The sequence below is a fragment of the Oryctolagus cuniculus genome, chromosome 13, assembly GCF_964237555.1.
Source record: "Oryctolagus cuniculus chromosome 13, mOryCun1.1, whole genome shotgun sequence".
NCBI lineage: Eukaryota > Metazoa > Chordata > Mammalia > Lagomorpha > Leporidae > Oryctolagus > Oryctolagus cuniculus.
The window spans coordinates 13396024-13408171 of NC_091444.1; the positions used below are offsets into that span (position 1 = coordinate 13396024).

The following is a 12148-nucleotide window of genomic DNA, read 5'->3' on the forward strand; positions in this document are numbered from 1 at the left end:
ATGGCCCAAGTCCTTGGGACCCTGCACCCATGTGAGAGACCCAGAGGAGGCTCCTGGCTCCTGGCTTAGGATCGGCACAGCTCCGGTCATTGCAGCCAGTTGGGGAGTGAACCATTGGATGGAAGACCTCTCTCTCTGTCTCTCTCTGCTTCTCCTCTCTCTGTGTAACCCTGACTTTCAAATAAATAAATAAATCTTAAAAAAAAAAAAGAAAGAAAATGAGAGCTCACTTTCTACTTTAGCACCAAAATAAACTTATCTTTTAATTCCAATTTTCCCCAAAATTTTTGAAGTACACTTGTATATATCACTTAACTCATGAAATGGAAATTAGGCATGAGGAATATGACTTGTTGACAGAACTATGAGAGATCTGGAACAAAGAATACAAGTGAGAAATTACATACAAGAAGAGACTGGAAGTAGAGAAGAGTTCAACAGGATCAAAAAATAATAGTGGCAAGCAATATTTGAATACTTTGTCGTCACTAAGTCTTTTACTTAACCATAAATTTCACAACAAACCCATAAGACTTGTACTATTTTTATCTACCACTTTCATAATTGGGAGACTGAGGGTTAGAGCAATTAAGCCCTTTGGTAAAGGTCACATAAGGTAGCAAGTAGCAGGGGTTTGAACCTAGGCAATACAACTGGGGAGCCAGCACCATTAATCACTTTGAAGCACCTTCTCTGACAGTGAAGGATTTTTTCCCAGTAAGAACACATCCTCATTTATATCTTAGAAAACAGAATGATGAATGGAATGAATAGGTCAAAACCAAAGACAAGGTGATTTTTGCCACTGTCCAAGTTAGGTATGATGAGACAAATTAACACAGATGCAGTGGAGACAAGTAGAGAAGAGTTACTTATTTTATTTAGAGATTTATTTATATATTTGAAAAGTAGGGTTACAGAGAAGGAGAGGCAGAGAGAGAGAAATCTTCCATTTGCTGGTTTACTCCCCAAATGGCCAAAATGGCCAGGGCTGCGCCAGATTGAAGCCAGGACCCAGGAGCTTCATCCAGGTCTCCCACATAGGTGTAATGGCCCAAGCACTTGGGCCACCTTTGGCTGCTTTCTCAAGCACAATAGCAGAGAGCTGGATCAGAAGTGGAGCAGCTGGGACTCAAACCAACACCCATATGAGATGCTAGCACTGCAGGCGGTTGCTTTATCTGCTATGCTACAGCCCTAGCCCTGAAAAGAGTTATTTTAATAGCAGAATAATATGCCTTAAAGCCAAATAACTAGGAAAGTGATAGAGAATGAGAACAAGCTGATTCCCAGGTATGCAACTGATGATAGCTGGCTACCAAGGAAAAAGCAATGAAAATCACCTAACCTATAGGAACAGCAATTCTCTCTCTCAAAGCAGGTTTCACACCAGCATAAACTGCTACTAAATATGAGCAAGGCGCTAATAAGAACCAGGCTTAACACACAGTCCACCAGACAAGCATAGCTTTTACATTTGAAAAAAAAATCAAGAGTAACGTTTTATGCTACACAAAGATTATATGAAATTGAAATTTTAGTTTCCGTAAATAAAGTCTTAGTGGGACCCAGCCACACTCATCAATTTGCAGATGATCAATGGCTGCTTTCCCATTACAGTGGCAGAGTTGAATAGCCTGATAGAAATATGGCCTGCAAAGTGTAAAACAGGTATTATTTGGACCATTAGAGAAAAAGTTTGCTTAACTTTATATTAGAGATATTTCAAATCTGTGTTAATTATGAAAAAATAAGGAATATAACCAAACTGCAATGGAATATTAGGTTCTAAGCTTCTTCCTAAATTTCTGAAGAGAAAGCCTTTATTCTGAATGCTTGCCAAAGCCAATTCCTCTGCCTGGAACCAGGTTATTGTCCTGGAAGCCTTTCTTAGAACTATGTCATACCTCCTACCACATACACAATACCTCTGCCTCTACAGAGACTCCCTAAGTCCCTGGGCATAGTTTAATCATAGAATAGACAGCAATATGAGGACTGAAATTATGCCTTTTCTCCCTGTATCCATAGATACTAGACCAATGCACAACTCAAAGTGGACACATTATCAACTTGAATAAATCCATCTAGAAAATTGCTTTTTTTCTCTGCTTTCCTAGATTTTCCAGAAAAGAAATCTAGAATTACTCTAGAAAGTTACTTGGCTCTCATACAGGCTCATAAAGCAGGTACTTCATGTGTACAATTCTTTCGAAATCTAGGAAAGCAGCTCAACAAAGTGGCTGCCTCAAACAAACTGTAGCTATGACTGTCAACATTTCAGTGGTTCATTTGTACATTCACTAATTAATTCATTCATCATGTATTGTACACCTCAAAGGAGATCAAAATAAATATGTTCATTACAATCAAAGAACTTATTATCTGATCAGAATATATCTACAGAAAACCATACAAGCAAAGAAACGGTTAATATAGGTATAAGATATCATATGAGGGAGCTTCAAAAAGTTCATGAAAATTTTGCATTAGCATTTAATTCCTTTTTCCATGAACTTTTTAGAGTTCCTCACATTTCCTGGGATTCTTTTAAATAGCATGGTGTAAGAACTAGCAGAGTCTGTTTTCCTGTGTGGACCTTGATTGTCAAAAGAAGTAATGTGGGTGAAAGCGGCATGGTGGGACAGAGCCTGACTATTTTTGAGGCAGATACCAGTGGTGAAGCTTTTAATACTAGTGAAGAAACAATGAGGTTTTTCTGCAAAAGACTGAAGAACTTCGGGGCCTAACTATATTTCCATTTAATGGCTGGACAGAGGCTGAGGAAGCATGAACTCCCTGGGAGCGCAGAATTTGCAAGGGCCTTTGCTGCATTCTTTCAGACAGTATTATAGAGCCATGCACATCATTGGGCCTGTCAATCAAAATCTGAACTAAAATGAGGCACGTAAAAACACTTTCTATGGCTGTAAACTTAGGGAGATGCCAAGAACTCAGTAATTAAGATAAATACAAGAGATTGGCTATTATCAAATAGACAATAGATAACCAGTAGTGGCAACGTGGTAGAGAAAAGGGAATCTTTGCAAGCTGTCAGGAGGAATGTAAATTAGTAAAACCATTGTGGAAAATAGCATGGAGGTTCCTTAAAAACTTAAAAATAGAATGAACATATGATCTAGCAACCCATTAGTGGCTATATATCCAAAGGAAAGGAAATCAACCTATCAAAGAGACATCTGTTCTCCCATGTTAATTGCAGCACTATTCACAAGTGCCAATAAATGGAAATCACCTAAGTACCCTTCAACTGACAGATGGATTTGTAAAATGTGATACAAATACATAAGGGAATACTATTCAGCCATAAAAAGGATGAAATCCTATCATATGCGGGCCAGCGCTGTGGCTCACTAGGCTAATCCTCCACCTTGCAGCGCCGGCACACCGGGTTCTAGTCCCAGTCGGGGCGCCGGATTCTGTCCCGGTTGCCCCTCTTCCAGGCCAGCTCTCTGCTGTGGCCCAGGAGTGCAGTGGAGGATGGCCCAAATCCTTGGGCCCTGCACCCCCTGGGAGACCAGGATAAGTACCTGGCTCCTGCCATCGGATCAGCGCGGTGTGCCGGCCACAGCGCGCCGGCCACGGCGGCCATTGGAGGGTGAACCAACGGCAAAAGGAAGACCTTTCTCTGTCTCTCTCACTGTCCACTCTGCCTGTCAAAAAAAAATCCTATCATATGCAACAACATGGACAAAACTAAAAGTTATTAAGTGAAATAAGCCAGGCACATAATGACAAGTACTGTATAATCCCACTCATACATAGAATCTAAAAAAGTTGGTCTCATAAAAGTTGACTATAGAAAGCTGTCACCAGAATATGTGGAGATTAAGGGACAGGGGGATGGAGAAAGTTTCATTAATGGATACTAATTTACAGTTACATAAGAGTAAGAAGCTCCTGTGTTCTGTTGCATAGAAGGGTGATATTAGCTAACAATAATGTATGGAAAGATCATGGAAAACATGTTTCATGAAAAAACTATACATGGATTTCAAAAGGTTTGGCACCAAAATAAACTTATAAATTAATTCCATTATTCCTTGAACTTTCTAAAGTATCCTCAACTGCACATTTTTTTAACAAAAAGTTGGAGGAAAGGATTTGGATGTGTCTACCACGAAGAAATGATAAATGTTTGAGGAGATAAAGACCCTGATTTGAGAATAACACAATGTACACAGGTACTGAAAACATCTCATGATAATCTATAAACATGATAATCTATAAACACGTACAATTTGTATTTCTCAGTTAAAAATCTTCTAACAGCAGAGACATATACTAGAATGCAGTATTTTTTTTAATCATCACAATTAATGTAGAAAATTTGAGGTGAATAAAATACCAAAAGTATAAATAAGGATAGGATAATAACTATATCAGAATCAGGTTCCACACCTCATTTGTTCCATCTTTCAGTAAGCAACCAGGTTGAATTATATGTTAAGAACATGTATCAATACAGATTTACCAATCTGAAAGACATTAATTAACTAAACCAAAAGAAATAGAAAATACACCTTATAGTTTTACGTTCACTGAGATAAAATAAGACTCACCAGTTTTCTTCTTCAGGTTTAATTTTTCTCTGTTGCTGAAACATTTTGAAATAGGTGTTACTGTGCTTTTTGTTTTTTTAACAGTTGATGTTTTAGACTCCAGGGGAGAAAAGTGGATTCTTTTGCTTTCTCCCACTTCTGTATGTTCTGTAACAGCAACTTTCACATTCCCATCTTCCATGGTTCCCTCACTTTTTCTTTTACGAATAACTAAAGCTTTCCTTGAAGGGGGAGTTATTTCACTTTTATAACTTTTGGAGTTACTTAATTCTGGATCTATAATTGGAAGAAAAGAATGAAAACTGCCTTTCTCTTTCTGATAACTGATGACTTTTTCACTCACTGCATTGCTGAGGCATCTTTTTGCCTTTGGTTTCTTCATCTCAGTTTGGTTTTCTCTGCCATGGGTGGCCCTCCTTTTAGTAACAGTGGCAGAAAGTATTGGGCGTCTTTTAGGTTCTTTATCATGGCTGTGACTGGAACCATCTTGAACTGCAGGAAATGTAGGATGATTTTGTTTTCTGAGACTGTAGTGATTTGGCTTCATTTCCACAACTTTAGTTTCTTCAAAAACAGTTTTAGGAGATTTTACACCCTGATGTGTAGGAATACATGGCAAAACTTCACTTTTCGCACACTGTTGAGGAGACTCTGGGACTTGGTAATTTTCACTTGATAACAATACTTTACTTGTTTGCTGCGATGTACACAGATATGCCATGTTATCTTTTACAAATTGATTTGGGGATAAAATGGGATGAACCGACTCTGATTCTCGCTCCTGATTTATTCCATAGTTATCATTTATGAAAGAATCTGGACTTAAAATTGTCCGATAAATTTCATGCACAGTTTTTGACTCCAAATGTACAGGCTCTGAATCATCTCTCATAAAGGCATCTGATGAAGGACATGTCACTGTTTCTAGTCTATTAGCAGTCGCATGACTATTATTTACAAATGAATCTGGACTTAAAAAATTTCCCTGGTTTTGTGTAATGTTCAAAGTTGAAGAATAGTTTGGAGTAAGAGTAAGTTTACTGTTCTCCTCACTTTGGCCATTAATATGTATAGCATTAAAGCAAGTTTCAGTTATAACTTTCTCACTAAAACTATAATGTTTTGAAATGTTGGCATCTTCTGCTTTCAAAAGTTCCACATTTTCAGATACATGAAGAGATGAATAAGTAGTAGATCGACGTACAGACAGTGGCAAGCAAGTTTCACCGTGGCATTCTTTGAAAATAGGGCTGATAGGGGATAGGGGGATTTCATCTTCTTCAAGGGTTAGAGAATTGTTTTTTGTTGGAGAACAGTCTTCATTCGCAGCCAAATTCTCACAAGCCTGTAATGGGCTCCTAACCCTGTCAACTTTGTGGGAAACACTAAATGTTTTATTAACATTTTGAGTATTTGAAATTCTTTTGTTATAATTAGATGAGGCTGAAATTTTCTTCTTACTAATGGTATTCCAGACACTCCTCTGCAAAAATAAGCAAAATATACCTATTAAGTTGACAGCTATTAAATACTACTCTTAAAAATGCAATACTGTATATGTTACTCCAAGCCTCTAATGAACATAATTTTTACATATTATTAAATACTTTCTTACAGCAAATCACAGAATGATTAAAACATTACCTTTTTCTTTTTCTTTTCTTCTGCATTTCCTAGTAATATTGCTTGGTGTTTCAAAATATCATTTACAAGAAATGTCACAATCTCTCTTACTCGGCCTTCTTTTAATGGTGTCCAGGTAACAGAAATCACAATTTTTTCTTTAGGCTATCAGTAAAAGAACATATTTTAAGTGATTATGACTATGATAACTACATAATAATGAAAACATATTACATATAACTTAGAAAAGGGATTAAAATTATTAGTCACCAATACTATCTACTAACAAAATTTAGTAAGTCAAATATATTTTTCAACCCTATGTGTTCATTCCATCATAAGGAAAGAAATTATTAGCAATAACAGCGTTCACCACAGAATTAAAATTATAGAATGTTAATTCTATGAGGCAGAGTTACTTTAGTTGAGCGGTTCTTAAAAATTTAATTGTATATTTCTACTTCTTTAATATGTACACTACTTCTATTTCAAATATAATGACTATGCATTATGAAGATTTTATTCAAAAAGAAATATAAATCAGATCAACTAAATTTCCTCTAAAATCCACATCATCATACAGTATGTGTCAATTGTTGTGTTCCTTGCAAAGTTGAAAGTGTTTTAAAACTCATTCACTGCTAACATCTTTATGAAGCTATTACTAAGATCATACACATTCACAGATAAGAAACTAATGTTCAGAGAGCTTTGTCAAAGTCACCAGAACCCAGACACACTTTGCATCCACGCCCCACAGCCTGGCAGATGGACAGAATGGGCCAACTGCAAAACTGCCCTGACAGGCTCTGCTGTCACTCATGAGGAAGACAAGTTTGTGTTTTAGAAGAGAAGCTATATAATAGCACAAGCAGCTGCCTTTAAAAAATAAGAACAGAAAAGTTATACTCCATAAAACAGAATTTATTCAAAATACAAAAAGCTTCAGTTCCAGCTTATCACAAAAAGGAGTAAGTAGAAGTGTTAACGTTGATAGAAAAGGAATCTACGGTTCCGCGGAAAGGAAAAACACTCAGAGGGGAGGGGCAGGCGGCTTCCGAAGCTTTAGAGGGGCCACTGCTGTCTAACAGATCAGCTCCTTCTGGAGAAATGGGACATGGGACTGGGGGCACCACTCTGGCCCACGCGATGCTGTAAAAGCTAAGGGATGATATTGCTAATACTAAACTGGATATATCACTACAATCATAGGGGCAGCAAAGAGAAAAATATTAGAAGTGTGCATACACACCACAGACGCATACAGAAAATCTCTCGAGGTTTTTGGTTTGTTTTTGGCTGTAGACATTCAGCCAAAACAAAAACTATTCCATCAGAAAAAAGTCGTGACCCTGACTCTAACGGTAACGTGCGTATGAAGACGTCTAGTGGGAAAACCAAGTGGAAGACATCAAAAAAGTTGCTCTAAGCAATCAATTGAGAAATAGTTTACGAGAAAACCCGTCCGTTCATTCGCAGCCGCAAGAGCATCTTGCAAAGCCCAGTACTAGACAAGCCCAGTGCGCGCGCCCGGACGCGCTGTCACCGCCCGCGTCCCTGCCCACCCCGGCCTCCTGAGGGGCACCCAGGCGCGCGCGAGGGGTCCACGCGCGGCGCCCCCAGGGCCCACCCGGCCTACCTGCAGCACCAGGCAGCGCGGCGACACGCTGAAGCCCTGCTCGGCGGCCGGGAAGCGCGAGACCTTCACCTCGGCCACCTCGTCGTTGGGGTTGTCCAGCGCCAGGGGCCGCGCGCGCGAGGAGCCCAGGCGCACGTCGCCGAAGCACAGGAAGGGCGGCCGGCAGAAGTGGCTGAGGGACAGCACGGGCGGGGAGGCCGCCGCCTCCTCAGCCGCGGGGCCCGGCCGCCCCGTGGGGCTCAGCTCCCAGCGGCTGCGTCCCGCTCGCCGGGTCGCCATGGCGGCTCGGAGCCGGCTCCTGAGGGGCGTGCAGGTCGCGCGCCGACCGCTCTCCCTCAGGGGGCGGCTGCCGGAGGTCGTGAGGGCGTGCTCTCCCCCTGTCTTTTCCAAGAGCCGACAGCCTCCGGGAAGCGAAAGGAAAGCCGGCAGATTCGCCAAAACCCAACAGAGGAGCTCACTTAAGTGTGGCCTCTCGCCTCGTTTAAACTTCCCGCCTCCGCCAATGGGCGCCTCCGGGCACCGCCCACAGCGCCGCGGACCAATCGCTGCGTACAGCTTCTGGCCAATGAGGCGGCAGCGCCTTATTTAAATGATAGGACCGGGCTGCGGGCGCTCCCCGCGTGGGAAGCGAATGCGGCAGCGGGGTCCTAGCGACCCCTGAAACCAGGGCCCTGCGACTGAAATGTGCTTTGCGGTTTTGTAGATCCGTTGGGCTGCAAAGGGAGAGACTTCGAGCACTTCCAAAGCGACCGTGGCGATTATTTTGGTGGTACGGTGCAACCGTAGGTAAAGCTGTTAAGTAGGCAAAAACTGGTTTATGACGCTCCTCTCGTCTGATTATATCCCGCCCAGAATGAATCGGATTTACTTTCTCCGCTTCCTGAGCCGAATGGTTGAAACGTCTAGAAATTTAAATCTGTGGTTTGTGTATTTATTTTGCTGACTGACCCCAAAGCAGGAGGCTCCTTACCTCAGGATGCGGGGAGCAGAGCTAGAAAAACACAGGAAACCCGAAAATCCCAATAACTCATACCTGATCATTTTCTAGGCAATGCCCTTGACAGCTTCTTGGCTTTTATTTTGATTGTCAGGATCTAATAATAATGAGTACAGGGTACATCCCACTATATTCCAGGGTCTACTGTAATCCCTTTCTACCTACATGAATCAACTTTCAGTGGATGTTAAGAACTTTTTTGTATTTTACGAATGAGGATTTCAGGGGTACAACTAAGTTGGAAGTGGCAAAGCCAGGATATGTCCCCAGGCAATTTGGTCGGAATCTTGCTCTTACTGCCTCTAAAAGTAATAGGAAACTTAAATAATAGCAACAGTGTATGAATGTGTATGTAACTACACAACATAGGAAGAAAAAGTAGAAAAGCAAAGAAGATGACATATGGAATTATATCCAATGACACCTGGAGTTGAACTCTATTAGTTTAACAATAAACAAATAAAATTGCTCATAGAGGTTTTTTAATCCTTCAGGACTGATGGACAATGAAGTTATTACTACCTAATTTTATTCTCAGCAAAAATGTCAATATGAATTGTAATTATTTTCAAATATATTTAACTTAGTTTGGTGTGGCTGTTACTCATTAACATTGCAAATAACCCCTGTTTAGGATAGAGCACTCAAGTAGCACAATTTTTCCTATTTGCTCATTCCTCACAGTTTTTAAATAAAGCAATACTATTGGCACACATTTTTTAAAAAATCAGAATGACCTGTATTGGAGATTTTTATTTGCTCCTTCACTTGCACACTCCGTCCTTTCCCAGCCGTCTCTTTGGGGACTGCTTATTTCCATTGAGTGCAACAATGCGTTTTCTTACTCTGGGTCTTCTATTTTGCTTCAGAAGAGAAGTGAGGTGAGGGTTTTTCTGAGCTACTCACCTCCGTCCTGGGATGTTGGTTGCCTCTCTCTACATTAAAAATCACACATAGCTGTGGCAGGTACCCTCTCCATAGAGATTCTTCCCTTCAGATGTGGGGTGGGAATACCATGTTATTACTAGTTTCAATGTTCTGCACTATCACTTATGGCTTCCTTACATCCTGGTCACATGTTCACATTTAGTCACTTAATTAAATTTTGTTTTCTATTGACTTGGTGACCCTGATTGATTTAACAGTGGTCTTGTGTCTTAGTATGGAAATCTAGAATTGATTTGCTCATGGTTTTTTTTTTTTTTTAATGTATTTATTTTGGAAAGTCAGAGTTAGAGGGAGAGGCAGAGCAGAGAGAGAGAGAGAGAGACAGACAGATTGACCTTCCATCCATTGGTTCACTACCCAAATGGCCAAAGCCAGTATCCAAGAGCTTCATCCAGGTCTCCCACGTGGGTACAGGGGCCCAAGGACCTGGGACATCCTCTGCTGCTTTCCCAGGTGCATTAGCAGGGAGCTGGATTGGAAGTGGAGCAGTCAGAACTCGGAACCCAAAGGGAATGCTGGCACCATGGATGGCAGCTTTACTGCCACACCTCAGCACTAGCCCCTGGTTACTTGTATTTCAAGAGCATGGGATATACTCTTGCCAGAAAGGAACAGATCCCGATGATCTGAGGCATGTGGAGGCATCATGATTATTAAAATTACTGCTGGTAGCATGAGACAAAGTATACATGAGTAATTCATTCAGAAATCAAGTGGCTGTGGTACACAGATGCTATGCCACCACTTTACAAATGATTAAAAGATTACAGTGCCACTTAAGTTTTTCTGGTACCCTAGAGAGCAAACACAATGGAAATGAAAATGAAAGTCTATAAAGCATACAACTAAGAACGTTTTTTGAAAACATGAAGGCACTGATGAAAGCTCTTAAGTCCCTTCATTCCTGGAAAGATACAGCCAAGTACTAAACTCAGATGTCTGCTAATAAACCCAAGGATCTGATGGTAAATGTGGTGCACTATCTCAATGCTCAAAGCTGCTAGCTTTCTTAGGCAGAAGGATGCAATAGTGCTTTTGTTGGATGAAACAGTGCAGATATGATCCTCCTTATTTCCACAAACCTCCCCTGCTTGGAAGAGAGGCAGCCTCGTCCAAATCTGTCCCAAGTTGAGGGCTTCTTTAATCTGCTAACTTCACCTGGAGACTAGACTCACGGCTCACGGCCAATTCCCCTCGGCCTCCACCTCATGACTCTCGTTAGCTCAGGTTCAACAAAATAAAACCTGGTCAAAGAGGTAAGTGCAAGATGCGCTGATGAAGAAATAGCCTATGCAAGTGTACCCCAAAAGAGTTTTGAGACCTTGACATTCTAAAGTAGATTGTACTGGTGTTAGACCAAGGGCACAAACCCTAAGGAACAATCAGCAAAATGTATTGTCACAGGTACAGTTTACCTATTTAATACCCTGGCTCAAGTACTGGGTATGGGTATGGCAATGAGAGTCTTCTAGATTCACTAACTGAAAGTTGCATTCAGTAGTGTTTTACAGTCTGTTAAATTAATATGCTGGAACCTACTTGACACTCTAGAATAAGGTGTGTAAAGGCTCAGGAAGGTGGGAATATTGGAGGTTGTCCATATCTGCTATATACTCAGCTAAGACACATGTAAAAAAAAAAAAAAAATATATATATATATATATGTATGATCTCAGCACCCCCACTCCAAATCTTCCCTTTACCAAGGGGTAAAGAAATACATAAATGAGGATGACTCAGTCATCCTTAAAAGGACTTATGATGAGTCTTCTTTATAGGTCATAAATGATGTTAGAGAATATTACATTGAAAATAGCTTCTCTGGTCTCCATGTAAAAGATAAGATCCCCAAGTGCCAAGTCCAGTTGGCACTCAGATAAAGTGTTACAGCACTTCACACAATGTGTGCAGGACTGAACAGTCTGAACAGGGGAATGAACAGGGAAATGTAGCAATAGCTAATTGATCAAAGATCCCTAGAAATAACTTGGGCAGTATAGGATCATGTTACTTGGCATAAAGGAGAAACCTGTAAAGGAGAAACCTAACTGAAGTCAATGTAGTGATTCACTCTTTTGTCCGGTTCTCAACAGAGCCAATTCTATGAGAAAGGATTCTGTAATATGAATGCAAGTGTATACCAGAGTGAAGTGCAGCCACTTACCAATGTGACTATGGATAGAGGGAGGGGAAAAACAAAACTTCCCACAGGTCATGAGATAATAGCTCTGCTACAATGCAGAAACCTCAAATGCCACCATGGACCACCAGTCACGGTGGGACTGTCTAGAGATGAGGCAATAGATGCCTGCAGGCCTGAAGCTGTTTCACAGTGTCTGCTGGATCCATCCAATTCCA

At 40.8% G+C, this 12148-nt stretch overlaps 1 protein-coding gene across 1 annotated transcript in view; it reads right to left on the minus strand.

The window, feature by feature from the left end:
* The window catches only part of ASPM (assembly factor for spindle microtubules), a 53165-nt gene extending 44890 nt beyond the window's left edge, over positions 1-8275 (minus strand). Inside the window, exons 1-3 of the mRNA XM_008268710.4 lie at positions 7846-8275; positions 6228-6371; positions 4584-6066 (exon numbers count right to left, since the gene is read on the minus strand). Coding sequence (XP_008266932.3) covers positions 4584-6066; positions 6228-6371; positions 7846-8124 — 1906 coding nt within the window. The 5' untranslated portion in view covers positions 8125-8275. The remainder of the gene's footprint in view (positions 1-4583; positions 6067-6227; positions 6372-7845) is intronic.
* Between the last annotated feature and the right edge of the window lie 3873 nt (positions 8276-12148).